The sequence below is a fragment of the Ambystoma mexicanum genome, chromosome 6p (genome assembly GCF_040938575.1).
Source record: "Ambystoma mexicanum isolate Mex_15411 chromosome 6p, UKY_AmexF1_1, whole genome shotgun sequence".
NCBI classification, from domain to species: domain Eukaryota; kingdom Metazoa; phylum Chordata; class Amphibia; order Caudata; family Ambystomatidae; genus Ambystoma; species Ambystoma mexicanum.
In genome coordinates, this window is record NC_090935.1 from 1,374,931,540 (window position 1) to 1,374,956,690 (window position 25,151).

A 25,151-nucleotide genomic window follows, 5' to 3' on the forward strand; every position below is an offset into this window, starting at 1 on the left:
AATACGTGTGACAAATGTACTAATGTCATTTTAAAAACCAGTAATTGTGTGATAAAACCCATGACTGGTACCAGTTTACTTCATGAAATTCCCGGATGTGAAAAATGCAAGAACTTTAATGCAAATAAGATTCAACCTATGGCCAAAAAGAGTGCAAGTAGCTAAATATAAAAAAAATAAGAAAAACGTATTACTACTTTTCGCTTTTGTAACCACCAAGACACAAGCGAAACATTGAAGCACTTATCGGTACAATGTCGTAGCCTAAGTGTTTTAAGGAAAATGTGTTATGCCTTCTTTAGTCAACACAGGTTATTAAAATCAAAACGAAATGTGGAAGATGTTTAATGGAACTCAATTTTCCCTAAATACTGCAACTAAACATTTTATTTCTTTGAAAATTCACGTAAATATGCCCGTGGAAAGAACATAACCTGAAACTATACAATCGTGTTTTAATTAGGGTTATGAGTCGTAGATATGTTGATTGACTAGTCACTTTCCAAATGTATTTTAACAAAATCTAGTTTTACTCTAAAGCATTCTTTTATTATTGTGCCCAACTAGGAATATTTTGGTTTTAGATTATGTGGTGAATGGATGTTCTAATTTACTTCTAAAGAAACTTGTTATTAACCTGTAACTATGTCTAAAAATTCTAAAGAAATGTTAAGGATGATGACTCATTTTAAAAAACGAATGGTTTGCAATTTGAAAAGTAATATACAACTAATACAAATTAAATAAAAGATGTTGCTCTCTGCTGTTTACATGTGGGAGTGTTAAGTTGCTAGTCTTAAATTGAGTTTTTGGAATGGTGTTTCAGATGCTCACATGCCTGTTGGGTAGAGGGGAGGTGGTTAGGTTTATACCAAATAAGTAGAGATTTAGCTAGGCAACGATGTGATTTGTGTTTTTATCAAATTAATGCTTTATCACTAAATCATGCATTTTTCAATCCATGGTGAATGGGTGCTCACAGTAAACCAAACATATATGATCCGTGTTGCTTAAGTGTCTATTCCTGTTAAGGTAGCATTGAAAATTGATGTGATTAGTGTATTGATCGTTTTTCATGCGAGTCACCACTGGCATTGGAATTTCGCAGATGAATAATTGGTTCATATTTCAATTTCATTAATAAATATATCTGTGCAACCCTGCATATTACTGGTTGAGAGACTTTATTTAAAAATCCTTAAAATTAATAAAATTGTGTAGGCCCAATTTGGGGTGGGTGGAAAATTCAGCTGAATTAGAGGTCACCTGATTAAATAAATCCTACACGGGTACTGCTAACCAATGAACTTCAGTCTCAAGCATTTACAGAGCACTCCTGCTTGGTGAGAGAATAAAGACAAAGTGAAGGTAGGTTCTTTGTTACCCACACAGGCGTGAAGTCCTTGCATTGTAAATAATGGTTCATACGCTCCATCCACCCACACCATTTACTTGTAAAGATGGAGAAAACATACTATGTTCCCTTTGCAGAAATTGTACTAAAAGAGTACCCATTCCAAGATACATATTGACGCTGAGAAAACCAGGTGAGTCTCTCAATGGAGGTGCCCTGCCAGGCACCAGTCCCAACATTTGAAAGGAAAAAGGTCACAATGTAGCAATCTCATACATTCAAAAAGCTCAGTCGCCCGAAAGGGTGTGAACATGTAAAACTCAGGTGACCCTTTTCAAGTCAACATCAGGAGATTGAGGTGCCATTTTAGTGGCAGGTACAGATACTCAAATGAACAGAGGATCAGAAGTCTGAAGCAAGAACATTTTGGATTATTAAGAGCATCTATAAGAACCAGTCCGACCATTCCTCGATTCACCAATGCATGAACACCATAACTACAACGTGCAACTTAGTTCATAGCTAAACACCCAAAAAGAGAAACAGCAGTAGTACAAATCTACCAACCAATCTCCCTGTAATCGACCTGGAATTTTGAGAACATGCATAACATTTTTTTAAACAGGGAAAAATTAAAGACTAAGCTAGTGCAGCTCAGTTAAATTGACTTGTCACATGCTATTGGCTTATACCTTGCACAAACATACAACGTACCAACATAAAGACATCAGATCCTTATAGCACACAAAGCATTTAAACTCATGTCAAATGCATTAAAAAAACTTCCAGTACAGGAAAAGCAACCAATGAAACCTTAATCTTTAAAAAAAATGACCTCACAGAAACGCAAAAGGCCCAATATTAATCAAACTGGCCCAGAAATAATGATTTTGCACAAATTCCACTGTATGTCTAAATGGCCTAAAATCGTCAATTCTAAAGTCAATATCAAAGACCGTACTAGCAGACAACTTAGAGATGCATGACTGTTTGACCAATGGAAACAAAAAAAATCCGGTATCTAGGACATTGCTGATAAAATAGGATTACATTAACTACCAGAAAATGTTGAATGTGTACCTTTATCGCTCCTCCATGCAGTAATGCAATTCGTGTTAAGGATGCCATCTAAGCTTAGTTTCTTCTATTTTGCACCCAAGCTGTAACCCCTGATTCATCATGGGCTGTGAATAGCAGCAACATTAACTAACAGATTATTTCTAGCAAACAATGAACAATCTAAATGGGTACCACTTTCACAGGAGTTCCTTGCACAGCACTGTTATTGTATGCTTTTTGGACGTCGTTGCTGATCTGGGAGAAATACTGCTTACTTTAACTGACGTGGTGCAGCACTTAATATATTGATCCAAACCTGCCATTAAATGAGCGCCCATTGCTTCAGCCTTTCAATCTCTCGAGTCCCCTCGTCCTTTCAAACACTCAAAAGCAGGGCAAGCACAGAATTGTAGAATCAAATCTACCAAATTCTTCGATCGCTTACGACTGGTCCATGGTTCTTGCGGCACTACACAGGGGTCAAAAATCAAAACTCTAGCAGATGATCAGCGGCATTTTGTTGGGAATCATGGAACTGCAGAGGTGTCCGATTTTTAGAGACAGATTTTGTTTCACTACCTAAACATGCTCTCTTGTCTACAGGAGACATGGCCGACTTCTTGCCCATTAATGGATAGCTATTTGGTCTTTGCATTGGACGCAGCCCAGTGTTGCAAGGCCACCCTTCTGGGGGGCTATTATGCGCTTTGAAAAATAGACTGGGCTTTATAACGCCTACTACAGAAACAAGGAGAGATATTCAGATAGTAAGGGTGGAAAATTAAAGCAAAATGTTGCAATGCCTCTGCTGTTATGTTTGTAACATACTATAATCTACAATCTGTTGAAATTGGCATATTTCTCAAAGCGTTTTCAGCCTTGGTGGCAATAATCTTAGAACAAGAGGATGCAGAAACAATAGTATTGGGAGATTTTAACTGAATGTTTAGATGCCAAATAGTATAGTACAAAGAAGGGATGTGGGGGCATCGCTGATGGCTAGGAATAGGGGGAGGTTAGTAAGGGCTGAAATTTATTGGGACTAATGGCATCTCGAAATCCACATTGGATTACATATCTATGTCTGAATCTCTGTGGCTAAAATGTGATACTTTAAAGATGAACCCTCTTACCTCTGGTGATCACTTTAGGCTTACCCTGTCAATTAAATATACCTTAAATATCACAAAGTAAATCCCTGGCTGATAATGGAAGTAAATCCAAGAAACTACACACTGGTATGGAAGCCAGCATTATCAGACTGATTTAATGTACTGATTTTTTTTTCTTTTGGGTTCAAATGAAGAGAAAGATCTCCTAAACCCCAACACATGACAGGGCTATTAACTTGGTTTTAGCTAATCCCTATAAGCCAAGTAGGAGAAAGGGTGGTTCTAGAAGAAACACCACTAACAGTAGACAAATATGATCCGCTACTTGCGGAGAAAAAACTAAACAAGGCATTGAGAAACTTGAGGAAACCTCCTGTAGAGTATGAAATTGGAGCATGAACACTAAGATGTAGGTATAAAAACTGGGAAGAGGCCATCAATTCCTGCTCTAAATAAATGACTGAGGCGATACTACACAATTTTTAAAAATGTAGTTTTCTTCTGGAGATTGATAAAGGATCCATCAAACCACCCAGCCCTTCAACGCCAGCCTATACCGACTCTGGCGTGGGAAACTCATTTTAACAATCTTTATAGTTCACATGAGGGTGGTAGACGAAAAAATGTTGTCAAACAGTAACTGGTTAAAAGAAGTAAAGTTAGACGTGGGAAAAACACTTGCCATATCATAACCATAAAGAGCCATTATGAAAAGCAGGCCCTCTAATGCTCCAGGCCCAGATGGATTGGCAAATGCCACATTTAACTCAGATCCCAACTTTGGGCAGCCTATTTATAGGTACTCTTTTGTGAAATTTTAACAAAGATCTTGCCCCCTCCTTCCTGGAAAAAAGCACATTGTTGTAATTTACAAAAAGGGTGACAGGGCACTTCCATCTAATTACCACCCTATTTCCCTCCTCGACACATCCAGTAAGTTCTTTGGGACTAGAATTATGGATAAATTACAGATGCAGGCAAGAGAGAAAGAGGCCATCAACAAATTTCAATCAAGCTTACGGAAGGGACTGAGCACATCCAATAACACTTGTGATAGGTCTTTTGCAAACTCTTGCCAAACTAAAGAGGCTGCTTTACTGTGCCTTTCCTGCTATCTCTCAGGCATATGATAAAGTAAATGGGGAAACATTTGTGGGCAAAACTTAGAAAGGTGGAATGCCCAGCAGCCTTGGTCGATCTTCTGATTGCGTTACATACCGACACCAATGTAAGGGTCTGATTAGACCAAGACGCAAATTATACAAGGTGGATGAGAAACCGATGTGGGTTGCATCAGGCTTGTGTGCTAGCCCCCTTCTTGTATAGTTTATATACTAGTGATCGAGGAGAAGCATTTAAAAACATCAGAAACTTTCCCCAAGGCCAGGAAACCCGCAAATAAATTACATAGCCTATGCAGGCAATATCGTTTTGTTTGAAATAACACCGATAGGCCTTCAAAGAGCATTGGTAGCAATAAATGCATATTTTTTTAGGTCTACACTTGCAACTAAATGTGAAAGAAATCAAACGTTCTAGTGCTAAATTATGGCGGTAAAATCATGCTCAATTTCAGATGGTCTATAGCTATTGAACATCTGAAAGTCCAATCATTTAAGTATTTGGGCATAGATATGAGAAAGATTAAATCAGCGCGACTGCAATCGGCTGACCACAAAAGCTAGGCTGAACACAACGGAACATTCGTTTTTGACAGGAGATACTCTGCTATTCCCATGACCAAATATTACAACCAAAAGGTTGTTCCACGACTGTTGTAGGGAGTCAGGCCTCCTAGCAAATACTTGGAATAAAGTAGTCAACGGCATGGAAGTGGCTACTGCTACTCCCCAAGAGAACATCCATATCAGTTATTAGGCACGAGTTAGGACTTGAATCCTTACAAGCACGGGCAGATTTGAAACAATTGCAATTATGTAGGGCTTTCGCTTCCTCCAGCGAATTGTATCCTAGCAGAACTTCAAATTGAACTGTTCAATAGTACCTCAAGAGTTCTGCTAGAATGGTTTGAAACATGTGTAAAACAACTAAGTAACTATCACTTGAACATAGACAAGCTGATAGCAGCCCATATATGTAAAAAGAAAATAATGTTCAACTTGATTGGATTAGAAATACAGAGGCAGCTCTGAATTATCATTTATTTTACAATCTACAGTATGAAACTAGAGCATACAATGTTTTAACTTTCTATCTAAAAAACATCCTTTTAGGAAGCATCGTTTTTGATATGTTAAGTTTCAAACTAAATGTACTGTCCGCTGGGGAAGTTGAAGGTGCAAGTAAAAGTATTGAGCGATCCTTGAGAACATGTAGATACTGCTCTCAATATATTGAAAAGAGCCACCATCATTGGAATGCCCTGCCCGGCCTGATCTTCGATGTAACTTTTTTCAGCGCTTTGTGCACGATGTGGATTTTCTCAATTCGGCAGATTAGTTCTGGGCAAAGATTTTAAATAGCCACGAATTGGCTTTAGATGTGCCATCTTTAAGATTCTTGGAGATTGCACTATGAAAAAAATGTAACTAGGACTCTTATTTTTTTCATCCCTTTCTTTTTATCTTGATCTAAGGTTGGAATTCATCTATTTTCGAAGTTGGATGTTTTTAATTTGTATTTTTTAAATATATGTTTTAAATGTGTTAAATGAGAATAGTGATTTGTACTTAAATGTGTAATTTTATTGGACTATTTTTACAAAGTTTTGTTAACCATATGCAAATAAAAAAATAAAAATACTTCACCTACAGGCATCTTTGTAATGACACCCAAACACAAAGTACAGAAAAACAACATCTAGGAGGGCACATTAAGTGTAAGAAAGTATTGCCTCAAACGTATTTGTCAAGTGGTTCAGAAATAATGCCTGTCTAAAGGACCGAGTTGGAAAAATCCACAGGACAAAACACGAATGAAACGTGTGCCAAACGTCAGCATTGTCGGAGGAGCGTTTCAGCTTTGGCATGGTGAAAATGCTGCATGTTCCAGATGTCAGGACCAAATACTACCTGTCCTTTGCCAGGCATTGCATTGATATGCTCAAGTGACAGAATCGCAAGGAAGTTGTAATAAATGTAGATATTGCAAGAATTATTAACAAAGGTGATTTGGATGATGGACAATGTAGCCGTGCTTGTCAAGATAATTGAATTAGTGATTGTGCAGCTAACTGTGGGTCAGTAACACAACATCTTACATAAATTTGAAAGTAGGTTTGAAGAGGTTCACCCCCACTAGGCACTCTAATATTTGAAAAATTCGATATATTGTGCATCTAGTTTATTATGGACAAACTAAACAGGGTATTTACAGTTCACCCAAACCAACACTTCGATTACTAGAGTCACCCACTAACAGGAGTCAACTGCCATTGATGTTGCCATCCATTGTATTTCTACTCGGAAGATAGTTTCCTTTTGTTTGCCACCAATAGAGGTAAATGGCCAACTATGCTACTACCATTTACTTCCAATGAGAAATGATAAGTCACTTACAGCACTCGTTCCCAACAAGTAATCTAAGTGGTTGTTTGTGATAACTAAATACCTGGTTTAGTTTGTCGATAATAAACTAGGCACAAGGTTTAAGTTGCATACCTTTAACTATTGTTCACCAGCATGGGTCTTGCATGGATTCACATGCAAACCCTCCGTCAGATCCCCTGTGCGGCTCTTCTTGATCATACTGCCACTTTACGGGCTTACCATATTTGAGGATGGCTGCCAGAGGAAAGGAGAGGACTGTCATTGCATGGGGCAGTATGACCCACAGGACAGCGATTGGTGTAGGGGAGGAATACAGTTTTGAAGTGAAAGTGAAACACTTCTTTTACAAAGGATTACCAGCCTGACGGGGGGGAAAAATGTGAATCCATGCAAGAGACATGCTTGCGAACAATAGGACTCCAGCATGGATTCACATGCTCATGAATAATGAATACATAGCAGTACAACATTACACACCTACAGGAGGTGCCAAGGCTCAACAGAAGCAATGAATTCTTCCCTCCGGAACAATCTCACTTCAAGCAACAGGTTGCATAGCACTGCTTGGCCGACTCTGGGCTCCTCCCTGGAATCCAGGTCTACGCAGTTGAACTTCATGAAAGGGTGCGTGCACCTCCATGTCACAACCCTGTAGATGCCCATCAGGGGCACACCAGAGAGGAACGCCGTTGTCGCAGCGATTGCTCTGGTGGATTGGGCGCTGACAATCAGGCAGCGGTTGGTTCGCCAACCGATGAGTGTGCGATGCAGCTGCAAAGCCACCTTGAAATGGAAGCCTTGGACAAGGCCTCGCCATGGTTTACAGGACCAAAGTTCACAAACTGTTGTGAAATCTCTCTGAAAACCCTTCGTGCGTGCCACGTAGAATTTCAGTGCATGAGCAACATCCAGCAAGTGCAAGGCCCTTTACGCTGGAGACTAAGGTTTCACGAAAAAAAACCGTTAACGCCAAAGGCTTGTTGAAGTGGAATTCCGAGAGAACCTTTAATAATTTATATGGCGCTCGTGCACAGGTGCTTCAAAGCGCGACATGAAAAGGGGGGTGTGTCCGCAAAAACCACCCTAGATTCATGGAAAGTCAGGTACGGTTGCTTGCAGGATAGGGCCTGGATCTCACCTACCCTTCTAGCAGAGGTGATAGCCACAAGGAAAGACGTTTTCCACGAAAGAAACTTGAGTGGGGCCTGATGCAAAGGCTCAAAGGCCGTCCCCCTCAAACGCCCTCCTGAGCCTTGTCAGAACCACGTTGAGTTCCCCCGCTGGGGCAGGAGCCTTCAACAGCGGGAAAGTCCTTTGAGAAACTCCCTAACGAGTCAGTGGGACCAAAGTGAAGATCTTTCTGGCGACATGGTGTAGCAGGAGATAGCCGCCAGATGTACCTTGATGTAGGTGTGTGCCAGTCCTGCCTTTGCCAAGGTTAACAGGTACGGAAGGATCTGTGGCGCCGTGACCGTCAGAAGGGTAATCTTCTGTGACCGGCACCACATAGCAAAACCTTTCCGCTTGTGATCGTAGCACTTCAAGGTCGAGACACTGGCCTTTGCGAAGACCTCCCTGCGGTCTCCTGGCAATTCAGACCCTACAAACTCTAGGGCTGCAGGAGCCAAGCCTTCATGTTCAGTGATCATGGGTCTTGATGAAGGATCACGCCTCCTTCTCTGGTGAGAAGATCCAGAACCACTGGCAGCTTGAAGGCCTGGGAACCAAATCTCTGCAACGCTGGGGTGATGAGTTTACTTGCATTGACACAGAGTGTGTTGATGACCCGTAGCAGTAGAGGGGAATGGAGAAAACTCCTACAGAAACAGGCCTTCCCACAGAAAGGAGAACGCCCCCCGCCCCAGGCTCCTCGGCAGGTCAAATCGGCTGGCAAACTTCAGGCATTTGGAGTTCACTGCCATCGCAAACCAATTGATATGGGGTCTGCCCCATCTGACGAATAGGCGGTACACCTGATCCCGTCGAAGCTCCCACTCGTGGCAGGAGCGCAGTTCCATGCTGAGGGTGTCTGATGGCGTTTTGACTCCAGCTAGGTGGAGAGGGACGAGCAACGTCCCCTGTGCCACAGCTCAGCACCACAAGTCCTGTGCTTCCTTTGAAAGCACAAGGGATAGAGTGCCCCCATGCTTCCCGATGTAAAACATGGTGGCGGTGGTATTGTCCATGAAGATCCTCAGCAACTTGCCTTTCAGATACAGGAGGAAAGACTTGATGGCCCAGAACACTGCCCATAGCTCCAGGATGTCGATATGAAGATCCTTACCCTCCAGTAGCCACAGGGGCCTGGCGTGCAGATGTCTGGTGCGCGCCCCCCATCCTTCTAGGGAGACGTCTGTGGCGACAGTCTCCTGGTACGGCGGGCTCTGAAATCCCATGTACGGGGCTATGTTGGCGCAAACACCCCACAATACTATCGCCCAACAGAACTTGTCGTTGAGATTTCTTGTCCGTGAAGCTTCCGGACACTGGTATCCATGAATTCCTGAAGGGGGCGCATTTGGAGCCTGTAGATGCAGCACAACATCATGCAGAGTATCGACGCGATGAACCGCACCGTGACTGTCTAACAGCCATTGCACCTTTCCCACAATGGCCGCTATCCTCTCGACCGAGGGCGACGCCAGGCAAGACACTAGTGAGTCGGGTGCCCAGGAACAGCGTGTTCTGTGATGGCATTAAGCAGGACTTTGGATAGCTGATGGAGAATCCCAGATCCGTTAGCAGTCGGACGGTCGACTGTCCTTCATCCTGCTCCCGCGATCGGCCGTGATTCAGCCAGTCGTCCAGGTACAGGTATACGTGTATGCCCTGTAGATGTAGATGGGCCGCCAATGGAGCCAGGCATTTCGTGAACACTTGGGGGGCCCAACTTCAATCCAAAAGGTAGGGCCTTGAACTGTTAGTTTGGTCCCTGCACCACGAAACATCTGGCTAGGATCGCCAGTGCATTGGCCGCATCGATAGTGGACGCCGCAGTGTAAATCACATTCTTTCCCATGGCGTTCATCCTCTTCCCCTTACTGTCCGGAGGGACCAAAGACGACGGATTAGCCAACAGTTTCCTCGCAGCTGCCGATACCACCAAATTCAGTGAGGGATGCGACCTCAGGCACTTGGGTGCGTAGTCTGGCACCCGATATTTCTTCTCCAGCCTATCCCGTTTGGCTTGAGCCATGCAAGGGTACTTCATGAAGACCAGGCCCTCTTCCCAAACGTCGTCCAGAAGGGGCACTGCCATGACAGTCTTCCTCTTGGCCTCGCGCCTCTGGTAGAATAAGCCCTCCTTGGTTTCCTCAGGCAATAGCTTGAAGGTTCTGGAGATCATGGAGTGGACCGATCCCACCTTATCTGGTGGGGACACCCGATGTGGAGCATCCAAATGCGGAAATTTGCCGTCCGCTGCGACAAGATCATCGTCGTAATTGTGGCCGTATCCGTCCATGTATCTACTGGGGGAAAAGGAACCCAACGTGGTGGCGGAGGTTGAAATGGGGGCGTCAGGTGACGCTTCCTCTTTTCCGGAGGCTGATCGGGGACTTGGGAGACACCAGGTGCCAGAGCCGGAGGCATCCGCATCTGTATCCGACACCATGGTGTGCAGAGTCGACAGAATATCCAAGGCAATGTCCCTCGGCTGAGAAGGCGGAATAGGAAAACTAGCCCTGTGCCATTGTTGTTATACTCTTCAAAGTCCTTGTGGACCATGTGTTAGGACTCCTGGTCTTCATCGTCCATGGACTGGACCGTTCCTGATGGGTTGAGCGACGGCCTGGGGGAGGGCAGCTTAGGGGCCGCCTCCACCCCCTCTTCCACAGCCCCCCCTCCCCGAGGGCCTTGAAGTGGGGCCTAAGCCAGTTTCCCCCCCTTATGCCATGCCAGGAGACTTTGCCAAAGTCACTGCTGTGGTGTTGCACCTTGGGGGAAGGGACACCTGAGCTGCGGGGGCTACCTTTGCAGGATCAGCACCCTTCGCCGTTGTAGCTGTCGACGCTGACTGGGTATTCGCCTGTGTAGGTTGAGCCTGCTTGGGCTGTTGAGCCTTATCCTCCATCCGTGGCTTCTCGGATTTCTCACGTAGTTTAGCTGGGGTAGAGCACTTCCTCTTCGAAGAGGAGCTTGATTGCCGGCTGGCAATGGAGATGGAAGGTGATGTCCGTCATCTTCTTGGAGAGCCTGAGGCATATCTCGCACTTCACCTCCTTGAGGTCCGGCTGCAGGCAGTAGAGGCATTGAAGTTGCTTGTCCTCCACAAACCCATTCATAGCCCACATTTGGTGGAGGGCCTGAAGAGGGACGAAGTCCCCCTTCCTCAGTCATGGTTGGAGGGTGCGAAGTAGGCCTGATGGCCTTCTAGAATCTTCGACGACCTTCGCCCTGGAGGGCCTTGGAACTTCCCCGACAATGGGTCCCCACTGTCGGCAGGAGAACCAAAGCGCACACAGGCTTCTTTGAAACAAAAAAAAATTGAACTTTTTCTGGCAAAAACACAAAAAACACATACAAATAGCTTAGAGAGCAAACGCAAGGACTCCCAACACTGAAGTGTGCGGTAAAAATCTGGACATGGCTGCCAGAGGAGGGACTTTGGGAGAGGACTGGCATTGGATGAGGCAAGTATGACCCAGAGGACAGCGATTGTTTTAGAGGATTAATAGTTTTAATTGAAACTTTTTCTGGGGATTCCCAGCCTGACGAGGAATATTTATGAACATGTACATCCATGGCAGGCCCCATGCTGGACAATATATAGAATTCTTCAAATATTAATTGGAGCACCTGCTGTTTTTTTGGGGGTGGTGAACCTCTTCCAACCTATTTCTGGAATAAGCTGTATAGGGAGGAAGCATTGGGGAAAAGACGTATCCTGCGATATCTTGACAGAAGTCTGTAAGCTCCTACAGCCATTCCAGGGTTGCTGCAGGACAATGCTCCCAAAGTCCTGTGGGTTTAGAGGAGGGTGCTGGAACCCTGTGTTGCAATAGGCGCTGGATATAGTGTTGATCACCGATTTATGACATTTGCTTCAAGGTAACACAAGCAACCTTGTGCAAAATAAAACCTGTGCAACGCAAACATGACTGGCTCATCAAATCGGTGATCAACACTATACCAGCGCCTATTACATCACAGAGTTGCAGCACCCTCTATTTCTATAATAAGCCTCATCACTAACAATTTCCCAGCTACTGAATGTTCCTAGGTACCAATTTTACGGGGCAGTAGAGAGTACGAAGGCTGAGCACAGCACTCCTCTGCCTCCCTTGGCAGCAGTGGGAAATGAGTGCTGTGTTTCTGCTCTCCCTAATCCAACACTGGGTCCTCAAGGTGAAGGAGTCATCCTAAGGTCCATGCTCGACATTCCTCTTCGGTTTATGGTCTTTCCAACTGAGGTTCTTTGCATCAAAACCTATCCACCGAAAATATTTGCATCAAATGCATTTTTTTCTTTTATTTTTTGGGGTTCCCTCGCTACCCCCTTTTTTGACCCTTAAAAACCCACCCCAAAGAAAATGAACACTACACAAATGCAATCGATGCATATATTTTCGATGGATATGTTTCGATGGAAAAGGTTTCGTTGAAAACCTTTGATTGAAACACTAGATACCCTCCTCATCCCTTCAGCCGCTCCTCCCTTTTACTACAACCCTAGGGATGCTGTGTTTTCACTAGTGTGGGTTCTCCAAGAACGCAAAACAGAGGCACTGCGGATAAGACTCCATTGTTCACACTGTCGATGCCCACCATGCAAGGTCCATCTTTATCCTGCTGCCCACATCCCAGTATGATGTGGGCATTGGGAGAATTGGTCCAAATACACAGCGTTATTTAGTGGGGGCTTGTATTATAGGTCATTTTTTCATCATAACATGTAAAGAAAATAAATTGCAAACCGGTCACGACAAAGAGATGCAAGACCTTGGGCCTGTTTAATGGTTGAAGGCGGCAGGAGAAATAAAGACCCTCTTTTTGGGGCTTAGTGAAGCATCCACAGGAGACACCGATTTCCCCTCATTTGCGTGACTGGGGACAAAGCATTCAAGGAAAGTATAATGCAAGACAGCAACCTAATGTTGCACATCGGTTTCTCAACTTCTGGAGTACATGCCTTGTGATTTTTTAAACACAAGGCATGTACTCCAGAACTTGGGGGGGGGGGGGGAAGTGTTTCAAATTTGCAAAAAGTGAAATCTACCACTCATTCAATCCCTTAACATGCTAGCTACAGGAATCCGGGATGCAGTTTTGTTACGTTATTTAAGGACCCTTCAAACCTCAACTTTTATTGTGAACCAGGAAATGTAAGCTTCCTGAAGGAACGGGGAGCTCCACAAAGCCATGTACATATTTGCAACAATAAACTGCTTCGAAAAATGGTATGCTAAACAAAATAGCTAAAGGAGTCTTGACGTTCCTCCATACCACAACTTGAACAATTATTGATTGAGCAGATACACATTCTTCCAAAACTAATTTCATATTTTAGAGGACCCATTACATTTTTAATCAATTATCCACATGAAACAGATTATACACCACGAAAAAATGTAAACTCAATATACAGGGAAACCAGTGTCTGCCTTGACTGGTATGAAAGACTCCTTAATATCGGTTATTTGGACTCCCTCATACTGCATTCTCTATATTCAAAAAGTAGACATGAGCGGTGCTCATCACTAAACAGATTATGGAGAAAGCAAAGGAGCAGCTATTAAAAACGAACAATGCATTGTTTTAAGTCCGTGTTGGTGGATGAGGGAGCGTTCATATTAAAGGGCTAAATTGGTAGAGATGAATATTGTGAATACACCTTTGTATTCTATGTGCATTGCAATCAATATACGCATGGAGAAAAAGTGGCAAAGGGGCTCTCAAATGAGTTATGATGGCAGCAGGTTGCCTTCTGATCAAAACTTCTTACCTGTAGTAATACAGACACCCATGTTTGCTTAACTGTGAAGGTCTTAAAAAAACGATACCTGTGAAGAGCTACAGCTCCTCGTTAGTATACGGGACTATGACAAAACAAATTAAAGAAATCACAGGCTACCGTCATTCAAAAATAAGCGGTACCACTCGGCAACACAAGAAAACAAAGAAAATCAACGGAAACCACACATTACATTAAGCCTCATACATGACGAGCATATTTCCCGCTTTTTTCGGGCTAGGTAGGCGATGCGTTCTATGCTACGCAGAGGAAGCACATATGATAGATCATTTCAGCAGCCTTACCTGTGAGGACGGCCTTTGCAGAAGGATCAGCCAGGTCCAGTGCGGATTTGCCATCGGTGTTCCGGATGTTTGGATCTGCTCCGTGCTGCAACAGCACTGCACAAGGAAAACAGAAACAAGACCTTGTATCAGAAACGCAGAGGTTATTCACCGGCAATGCTCTCTTCGGCATGGCGTAACACCAAGTATCCATCGCACACGGCTTTTTTGAAAAGCAGTGCAGCAAACGATTTTCGCCACTGTGGATGTGGTAAATTGCCAACTTAAGGCATTGAATATCACATGACCGTGCACGCAAACAAAATCTCAATAGCGGTGCAACTCTGCCATGCTAAATGCCACCTCCCCTTTTCTAGGCAGCTGTAATCGAGAAACAGCGAGCACGCAGACTTCTGCCGAAAAATATGCTAACGGCAATTACGGCTGCTGCGCTTTCCTGCCATAGTTGCTGCTTATTACTGCTCCTGCTGTCGAATTATAAAACTGCATATCGACACCATCCCTCCTGCTGCAAGCACAAAGAGCGAGTCTCAGCACTTACACTACTCACTTCCTGCACATGAAACCTTGCCCATTCACACTTTAATAATTCTATTCAAGGTGTCCGGCAAAAGAAGGACCAATGTGCTAGTTTAAAATACTGCGGTCCTGATTCGAGAACGTTACCCAGAGATCAATCAAGTCGAAGGTACACGTGGGTGGACTGAAAGCCCTCCCCCCCACACACACACTTTCTTCAAAGGGCACCTTGATATGCTAATTTCTGGTGACACCACATTAAATTGTTATGTTAACGAGTCCCCCGTTTTTTGGGGTGACTTGACCCCTGGTACTGCCCTTCAAAACATTCAATAATGCCAGAAGGCAGCAGCAAAAGTAAATTTCCAGTTCAGAAAGGAAAACCAATAACATTTCATAAGCAGACTAGCTTTAAACATTTCGAAATAAGAAAAACAAAGCAGCCATCGTTTTAGCAAACTATGCTTAATTGAAATTAGTAGATATCCATGACAGGATTTTATATAGCTCACAAAATAGTTTGATAGATTTCGTTAATAGATAGTACACAGAATAGAGTAAAACCGCAAGGACAAGTTGGGAACAATGTTATTTTACAGTCGAGTGCTGTAGGGTGACAGCCACGAGATCAGGCAGTAGTAGACTGTTCTAGGAAAATCAGACAGGTACAAGAGGAAATCGTACAAGGTGAGATGGGATGTCTAATTTAGAGTTGTATACACATTGCTTGTTAGTGGCTGACTGTAACAGACTTAAGGTCTCAGACACAGCAACATTATGCATTCCGATCAACAGACGGTCCAATCCTAATTTTAACTTTTCATACAGGGACTTGGGAGTCTTCTGTTAATGTGGGAATCCTGAATTACAAATCCCAGAAAACAAAGTTCAAACAAGGACTTAACTAGGGTCTCCCGAAAGAAATAAAAACGTTGGCATCTATGCGGTCCTATTGGACACTGCTATTTGAAGGCACTTTAACAGCAGTAACTATTAGCCAATAGGAGAAAGGTTTTATATTAAATCTTATGCACTTTACTTCAAAAAAAGCACAATAGTAAACGAGGTTTAAGTATTCCTGGAGGTAAAACGTGAATGGAATGATTGCGGCATGGTCAAGCTACCCATTGAAGTGTGCAATAGAAGTTCACAAAAACATCTCCAGTACAGTACGTTTCAAGGGCAACATCCGGAGTTGGTTTTACAAACTGGAAAAAACCCTTCAAAGTGAGTTGTTCCACCAAAACCACTGATGCTAGATTTAAAAATATCGCAACATTTTCACCCATTTACACCTCAGACTTGTTATACCTGTGACCGATGGGTAAAAAGCAGCAGTGTGCTTTGACCAATTTTGACACGTGGGTATGTTTTTCTGCATGCACAACTCAAAATATTGGATGCTGAACAAGCCATGTATGAATGCCGTTTCTGCGACTGAAGATCTAAAGTGAAAATAAGTTAGCATGTGGTACGTGTATTTGGAAACCTCTTTCACATCCTTCAACATGGTTTCCCCCCTCCTTATACACAATGCAGTAGTTTTTACGGTGTGGGGAACTCACATCAGTCTCGCTGGGCACTCATGCTGCCAGACTGCTTGACTGAAGGTGAATCCAAGGTATACGTCGACAGATTGTTTCTTTTGCCACAGTCTGAATTTGGGGTGGCGTAGTTCATAAGGGACTCAGTCACAGGATCTGTACAGATTAACATTCTAGAATCTCAAAAGTTTTGGAAACCTTACACACTGGGCCCAAATGTTGATAGCCTGGGCATCACTTACCTCTGTGCACCACAATTCACTATCAACCAAACTGGGAATCCTTATAAAGGGTCGAAATACCAGAATGGAAGTTTACTACACATTTAAAAACAGGCCACATAACCACCATTATTACACTTTAGAACAAGAATTGCTTGTGTGCTCAAGTTAGTAAAATGATTGACCCCCATGTTCTGCATTCAAGGTGAACAACCTTTCACTTTGAGCTACCACTTTTAGGCAGAGTGAACCATGGAAAGGCAAGTAGAGATGGGGCAGTGTCATGCACATACCTGCCTATTCCTAATGATCTTTCACAGTTAATTGCCTATTGGCAATTGCATCGTATTCGCTGGAAGCCAGCAAACCTAGTTTTTAGAAGATGTGGTTTGACCAAGTTATCCGTTCTCATGTGTGACCTGGGCATTTTCATGAAACATCTCAAATTAAGGTAATCTGAATACATGTTTGAGTGAGTCAGCAAAGTAATAGCTTTGCACCAACAGTGAACCTATCTCCCCCCCCCAACTTAATTTGTCTCATGAAAAAACCTTCAACCTAGCAGAATAGGTATAAGAAATTACACTAAGGGGTGTACCACAAACTTTCTCCCTAAAAAGAGGAAAATGCTCCCAAAAAAGAAAACCGGGGAGTAAAAATACAGTCAATAACGAATAGTAAACATTTGTAGGAGCCCATCTCCATGCTTTCACCCACACAGCTCTAGATATGATTGGACCTGCAGTGAACATAGAGTGACAGGAATAGACTGTACTATTCGTATTGCCTGACCTGAGAAAGTAAATCAGTATATTTTAATGTGCATGAATAACTAGGTGCAAAGAAACATTTACTACAAAAATTGTTACTGCTCATAAAATACTCCTTGGTAATGGATCTTGTTTACTCCCTACAAAAATCCTCTCAAATTTAATAGGAAGTACAATACTTCAAAATCTAATCTGGAACACAGGAGTAAGTGACCTGGAAATATGGAAGGCAGAGGAGATTCATGACGGATATCCAGATGCATTGCTCTGATAGCATTCTACCGTTACAAATGTACGGCTCCCAGTAAACGTGACTTCACGGCAGCATGAGTAATCGTTTCAAACAACTAGTTGGTTCTGCATGCTGGCAACTTAACAGACATAACATGTTCATATCTTACTTGGAACTTTCCCATGTGACCACAACTTCTGATCCTGGGCAAATCACTTTACCTTCCCCTTTGTTCCAATTAGAAAAACGTACTCACTGTAGTGACCAATGTAATCCTAGTGCAAAGTTCCGTTTCGTCCATATGTGTGACATACCATTGGGATGGGACCACATTTTTTTGAAGCGCCAAAAAATGGTGGTAATTTTCATGCACGGCCAACACGTGCAGTTTCAGCCCGCCTTAATGTGGCCTGTCATGTGCATCGCCTTTAGTCCATTACCGAGTGCCAAGGTCAGTTATCTTCGGACAAGGATGCTTTAAAACGGGGCAAGGCGTATGGAGGAAAGGGGACTCTGGAATAGGATTATGTTAGTTAATACAGTGTGCACATTTATTTCCCTTATGTCTCGTTCCTTTTACTCTATACTTATGGAAGATTTCCAAGCACTGCAACACAATTGGTTGGGTGGATCTAATCTCACTACGAAAAGTTTGAGAACTGCTGAGCGTCGGCCATGAAACTTTGATTAAGACATTAGTGTTTACAGAAGGCTGCCAGGGATTTTTATGTCAAGACCAGAGGATCACATTATGCTTCTTTCTTTAATTGACCAATAAAGAAAAGGCTCAGCAGCAAGATACTTTGTGCACCAAAGTGTGACAGAATGGTGCACTAAATATAAGAAACAGTAAAAAAAACATAGTAACATATGTCCAAGCGCCTGAGGGAACTCCATTTCCCAGGGGACTTCGCTCGAGTTCATTTAGAGGCCACCAACATGTGACCTAATCCTCCAATAGGTGTCCAGATGCCCTCCATAAACAGTCCTAAACATGATGTAACTTCCTCTTTCTTTGCTGCTCACAGCAGGAGATAAGTACATTCATGTTTAGCACTGTTTATGACAAGTTTATGATTTTCTGTATACATTTCTTATATTAGCATATTCCATAGATACATATTTGAGCATGTGCAAGTTTTAATTTTTTGATTCATCCTCATCTGAGGAGAGTCGTACTTTTTCGTGGTCCGCTCCGATGCCAGCTGCTTCCTGCTGGCGTCGGAGACTGTTTTCACAAAGCATTGTTTCCTTACTCGCTGTTTTTGGATCTCGACCCCCTCTTCCCCAGCCCTCTGGTCCTCTTCACGGACATGGAAAGCCCTCCACCCCACCACCAGCAGATCTGAAGGCTCGACTTCAATTCCACAGCCCTCCGGTCCTCTTACGAGCACGGAGAGGCCTGCGCAGCGTTACTGGGGACCGCAAAGCCACCTGCGGACCACCAGGGGTGCTCCAGCCCTCCCTGGTCCTTTCCTCGATATTACGGTGCTCGAGTGCACATGACCGTTAGTATTATAACGGTCTCTGCAGCTCGAGCGCCGGAATCCTTTGTGTGACGGCATATTGAACTTGAAGACTTCAAACTTAATTACATTGCGTTTTTCCCTCGCAAATCTACCCGAGTACTCATGCGAGTGATATTTATTTATATTTGAATTAGCATATTTAAAAAAAAAAAAAGGAGAAAGAAGCTCCTGTTCAGCAATCCTTAAAGAAGAATATAAGCTGAACTGATAATACTGGGCTAGAGCGAAGGCGTTCTAGAAGCCCAGAAGAAAAAAAAAAAATGTTTAAAGGTGCTTGAAAAGATCATGGCGGCGCAGTACTCCTCTCAATCTGATCAGGCTTGGTCTGAGTGTGAGGAAGATACCTGCTACATTGACGAAGTGGCTATGGCAAACAGCCTGCAGAAAGTGCTGGGATCTTCAGTTGAAAACAGCATTACAAAACGCAGTGACTGATCTGCTCCTACCCATTCAACACCACCTAGACACAATGGAGGAGCATCTAAGAGCAACATCTCCACCAGGTAGGAAAAAGACCCAAAAGAGAAAGCATCTTAATGAAGAGGGATGTATCCCGGCTCGAAAGAGCAGAAGCTCGAGCACCCCCCCCACCCCCCGAGCCAGCCAAATAATGCCACAGCTGCCGTATCGGACGCCTTCTCCAGGCTAAAACAAGCCTTTATGAGCAGGAAGGTAACCCCTTCCCATGAACCCTCTTACCCGAGGAAGAAAACAGGGGAAATGGACCCTGAAGCCCAGAGGGATATGGACAGGGCCCGGAAGAAGATCATAATAGGGGCGTCTATGACGATCTTTCCCACTCCTCATCTGAAGTGGAATCTCAAATAGAGGGTTAAAAACCCTCAACTTCAGGGATTGTGGCAGACCCCATCCCCAAGGACACAACCGGGAACAAGCCTCCTGCAGAGGGGATGTTCACCCCGAAAGATCTAACGCACCCCAGATCCACCGACTGGGAACCATTTTACAAGACATCAAAATATATTCATTTCAGACTGCGCAAGCCACTTGATAAGGAAGTCAGGGCCAGACTTTGTGCCGAATATCCACGTCCAGACATTGCAGACAAGATAGCTCCGACACCGGAGCTTGATTAAAAAATGATCAACTTAGGTAAAAATGTAAAAGACCCAAGGAAGGGCATAGACCGTGCCTGGAAGTCCTGTCAGGACAAAGTACTGGATGTGGCGGGTCCACTAGCCAAGATTTCAGACCTAGCAGAAGCAGCCATCAACTCATCTGACCCCATTGACCCAGTTATCCTCTCTGGTTGGGTTCAGCGGGCTATTTGCTTATTAGGAAACTCCAGTTGTGCTATTTCAACCGAACGTCGAAAGGGCATTTTATATAAAATAGACGCTAAACTGAGCGAATTAGCGGACACTGAATCGTGTCCAACAGCAGGTCGTCTGCTTTTCGGAGATCCTTTAATGAAGGAGATGACTAAATTTGTCAGGACATTTACAGCATTGGACAAAGCGCAGGCCTCCATCAAAAGAGTCTTTACATCCAAGGTTTTCTCCAGAGCCAGACGAGGTAGAGGTTGCTCTTCCGGCCGTTACTTCTTCAACAAGAGACTTCAACACTCCAGAGGCAAGCATAACTGGCAAGAACGCTCCGACACTCTTCCCCTCAAGAGGTCGTGGAAAAGGGCGTCCCTGGAGAAGAGCGGCTAGATACCCAGCTCAACAACAATCTACAGGTCAGTGTACTTTTAACAGCGCCACAAACACCTATAGGAGGAAGGTTATCGGGAGACGCCTGGGTCAGGGACACAGCTCTGGGTCTACACCTAGATTTTTTCGAGCGACCCATCCAGACATATCGCCCTACCCCTATAGTAATGTCTCAGACAGATCAAATCGCCCTAGAGAGCGAAATACACAGTCTTTATCCGAAGCAAGCGATTCGCCCCTGCTCAAGTCAGGGAGGTTTCTTCAGTCCCATATTCCTAGTACGCAGGAAACAAAAAGGTACGCCCAGTCAAACCTCAAAGCGCTCAACGAATTCATCATTTACCGCCATTTCAAAATGGAGGGTATACACATGCTCAGAGACCTCCTGAGACCGAACGATTGGCTCATGAGTCTAGATTTGAAAGACGCTTACCTCGCAGTGCCGATTCATCAGGCACACAAGTTACCTGAGATTTTCATGGAAAAATCGAGATTGGGAGTTCACAAGCCTCCCTTTCGGGCTCTCTTCAGCGCCTTGGGTTTTCACCAAACTCCTAAGGCCCGTAGTAGCTCATCTAAGAGAACAAGGTGTCCGTCTTATAATTTATCTAGACATCTTCATGGCCCAGTCGCAGGAACTAGTTCAGAAACAGACCAGGCTAGCCATAAGCTTACTACACAGCCTCGGTTTTCTTATAAACTGGGAAAAGTCAGTAGTTCTTCCATCCAAGAAGATGGAATTTCCGGGATTCATAGTGGATACCCAAAATTCTCAACTTCAACTCCCAGCCAAAATTCATTCTACCAAAAGAGATACACAGGCTGTTACAGAAGAACCAGTTCTCTCTTTGAGAACTAGCAAGAGTGATAGGGCTACTATCCACCTCCACCCAGGCAATATTTCCCAGTCCCCTTCACTATCGAGATCTACAAAGACTGAAGGGCCAACATTTAAGGCGCCGCCTTTCTTACTCTGAACTCCCGACTCTAACACCTCAAGCGAGGACAGAGCTCAACTGGTGGCTCACTCACATGCAAGCCTGGAACGGCAGAGCCATCTTCGGATCCGTTCCAGATATCATCGAATCGGATGCCAGTCGCTCCGGCCGGGGAGCGAGATGCGGCTCCGTAGCCATGGGAGGAACTTGGTCTCCTCAGGAGCTGGATCTGCATATCAACTGTCTAGCGCTTCTTGCAGGTTCCTTTGCAGTATGCTCCTTTGCCAGAGACACAGCGAGATGCTGTATCTTACTAAAAATGGACAACATCTCAGCAGTAAGATAAATCAACCATCTCGGTGACACCAAGTCGAAACCTCTAGCAGAATTAGCCATTTCTGTCTGGACCATAGGATTTCAGGCACAGCGGAATACCTCCTCGGTCTCTCAAATATAGTAGCGGACTCAACGGGGAAGTTTTTCTCCGCCTCCAAGAGATTTGGGGTCCGATGTCCATAGACCTCTTTGCTTCCAGACTCAATAACTAACTACCAGCGTTTTACAGCCGGAGGCCGGATCCAGTAGCAACTGCAACAGATGCATTTCTGCAGCCATGGTCCTAGGGAATATCCGCACTCGCGAAGCAATGTTCGCAGGATGAACAGGACACAAATCCCAGACGCTCCGCCATAGATTGAGGACCGTGGAACCAGAGCAGGATTGAAGGACAAGGCAACAAAAAAGAAAAAATATTCCCTGTGATTCTAGTGCGTCCGACCCTGATCACGCAGAGAAAAGGACTGAAGGGCGATGCGCGGGCGGAGCTCAGGAGGCCAGGGCTATGGTCACGTGCTGTAGCCTGCGTAAAAATAAAAACACATTCTCATTTTTTATGCTTTAAAAGTACTCCCGTCCCGATGGACGGAATGTCCGACAAGTATGGAGGAAAGGGGATGGGATGTAAGAGCATTCTTTAATTGGGGAATTTCACCACCCCCCACCACAAATGAGGCACACCAGTTTCTTGGTTGTATAAAGCTTTTTATGAATTGGAGGCCACCATTTTAACAATATTGATTCCCTACACCCTCCTCACCTGTTGGGGCAAGAAACACAGGGTTGCACAGAAGGTCTACTTATTAAAAGAATCTAAACAATCGATTTACATAAACAAATTAAACATCTATGGAATTTCAATGTCCATGGTGACTCAAAGAACGATTAATACCCCAGTCAACACAATTTTCAATGCTGCATTACAGGAATAAAAACATTAGTAACACATTGACATGCACTAAGACTAAATTAAGTCTAAGACAGCTTTTCACATTTTACACAACCTGTAGCCATTGTAGCCATGAAAGGCATTCTTCAAACATGCAGCACACCAACAAAGAAAGTTAGTGACCAACACTTGCTGAACAGATATTCGTAGGCTCAGCAAGATCAGCCGACGTCCAGGAAATGGTGCGTTCCTGTTCAGGCAGATCGGCCGACCACAAATGACAGCTCACAGCCTGTCACAACTTCACACCAGTAGGTGTGATCAGAGAGCAGCCTTTTAACCTCACATGGGTAAAGTGTTTTATCTGCTAAGGATTCAAGAACAGGAAATTGACAGACCCGAACGGAAGCATCTTGCACATTCGCAAATTTAAGGCCCATAGGGTACCATACAACGTACTGGGTAACAAGTGAAAGCGATGTCTCTTGATATTATACAGCAGACTAATACAGCATGCAGAAGTATACCATGTGTAATGGTGCAGAACTTCAAATTCCATAGAGTACAGTGAAGGCATTTACTAAACGGATGCAGAGATCTCGGTTTGAGGTGCAAAAACCCACCTAATGTAGTTTTACACAGTAGGCCTACCTCGAACTAACAGTGACACGCTAGCTCGCTCTCTCACTGTCCCAAACAGCGGATATGAGGAACGTGCAGGGCCACCAGGTTACTTGATACATATATAGCCCAGCACAAAGATGAGAGGCTCGGGAGGAATGCAGAGCAGCAGCATACGAGCGAGAGCCAGTCAACCCAAGAAGCAGCCTTTCCATTTGAAGCACACTCCACTCTAAACTTGAGTGACCGGTGGAAGCTTGCTGGGTGCATGGAGACTGATGGCATATAGTATAGTATCGTGTAGCGTAGCATAATGAGAGATAAAGGTTACACATGCTGTTAAACCTAAATCACCACCTGTTCGATTAATCCATTCAAACATGTTCTTTGCCCATATGGCAATCTTGTTCATAGGTGTGGTGATGTTACATCTGCTTTAGCTTGTTTAACCCTCAGAAGATAGGGGATCATATTAAATGCATTAAGATGATTACTCCTGTGTCAAGTGTATAATTCAGAGTGGTATCTCTTTAAGTCTAAGAACTTTACAATTCCTGACTATATGTTGAATCATGTTGATCAGCACATGAACCTAGGCATGCCAGACGTCTAGCGCTGAGACACAGCCTACGATGAGTATTGACACGAAAGACTGATGACCAGGGGTCTGTTCGCACAGCCTCAAAAGTGGTGGAGTTAAGAGGCTTGCAGCCACGCCTAATCATAGGCAATCAAAACAGGTGGCACCCCAGATAGGTGGGACTTCTTATAGATGACCGTAGCATTGCTAATAACCTCATGCCCCAGTCCGATAAACGGACCGGGCTTATCAAGAGGTTAGGTGGGTACAGAAAAAGGCCCAGCAGCAAATCAATATTCCCATCTATTGCAGAACAGCAGTTTTCAATTGGCTTAGGTTATCAGTGTTAGGGAGTTAATATAAACTTTACAGTGGCGATTGGGCAACTGGGAGGGCTGCCCGCTGAATCACTCTTCACTTACTTGAAAACCCCAGCCAACAGGGTAAATAATGTGTATACATCTCACCTGATAAGGGGAGACTTAAACACCATCCAATATCACTCGTACCAGTTGCCTGAATTGGCCTTAACACATCCAAAGCATGTCAACTGGTTTGGGGGTAATCTAGTTTATCCACAAACAAATGCTAGACATGGCCCGTTAGACACACCCAACCTGTCACTAGAATTTGTAGCCCGGTTTCATCCAAACCGCAGAGGCCCCTTTTTTTAAACCATGTTTATTTTTGGTTCGAAGGCATAAGTGATTACAACATAGCATTTGACGACATTAAACTCTTATGCTCTACATTTTCCTTATGTTCATGTCTTACAAATCGCTAGAGTTCGCATTACCTCCAAAGATTTTCCAATTCTCTCCCTCCCTCCTCCGCCATCCCCTACTCACCCACTCCTTTTTATTAACCTCTCACCCTCTATAGTACCCTCTCCCCGCCAACTTTAAGAATTATTTTACATTTCAGAGTCCAGACTGTTTGGAATGTTCTTCCCCCCCTTAACATTAACGTCTCATTGTCTGTTTTTGGGGGAGTTCAAGTTACATG

The 25,151-nt window shown here is 44.0% G+C and overlaps 1 protein-coding gene across 3 annotated transcripts in view; it reads right to left on the reverse strand.

The window, feature by feature from the left end:
- Positions 1 to 25,151, reverse strand: part of TNKS (tankyrase) — a 2,071,987-nt gene that overhangs the window by 1,888,288 nt on the left and 158,548 nt on the right. For all 3 annotated transcript variants that reach the window (XM_069626094.1, XM_069626093.1, XM_069626092.1), the window contains exon 3: positions 14,292 to 14,387. In XM_069626094.1, coding sequence (XP_069482195.1) covers positions 14,292 to 14,387 — 96 coding nt within the window. The remainder of the gene's footprint in view (positions 1 to 14,291; positions 14,388 to 25,151) is intronic.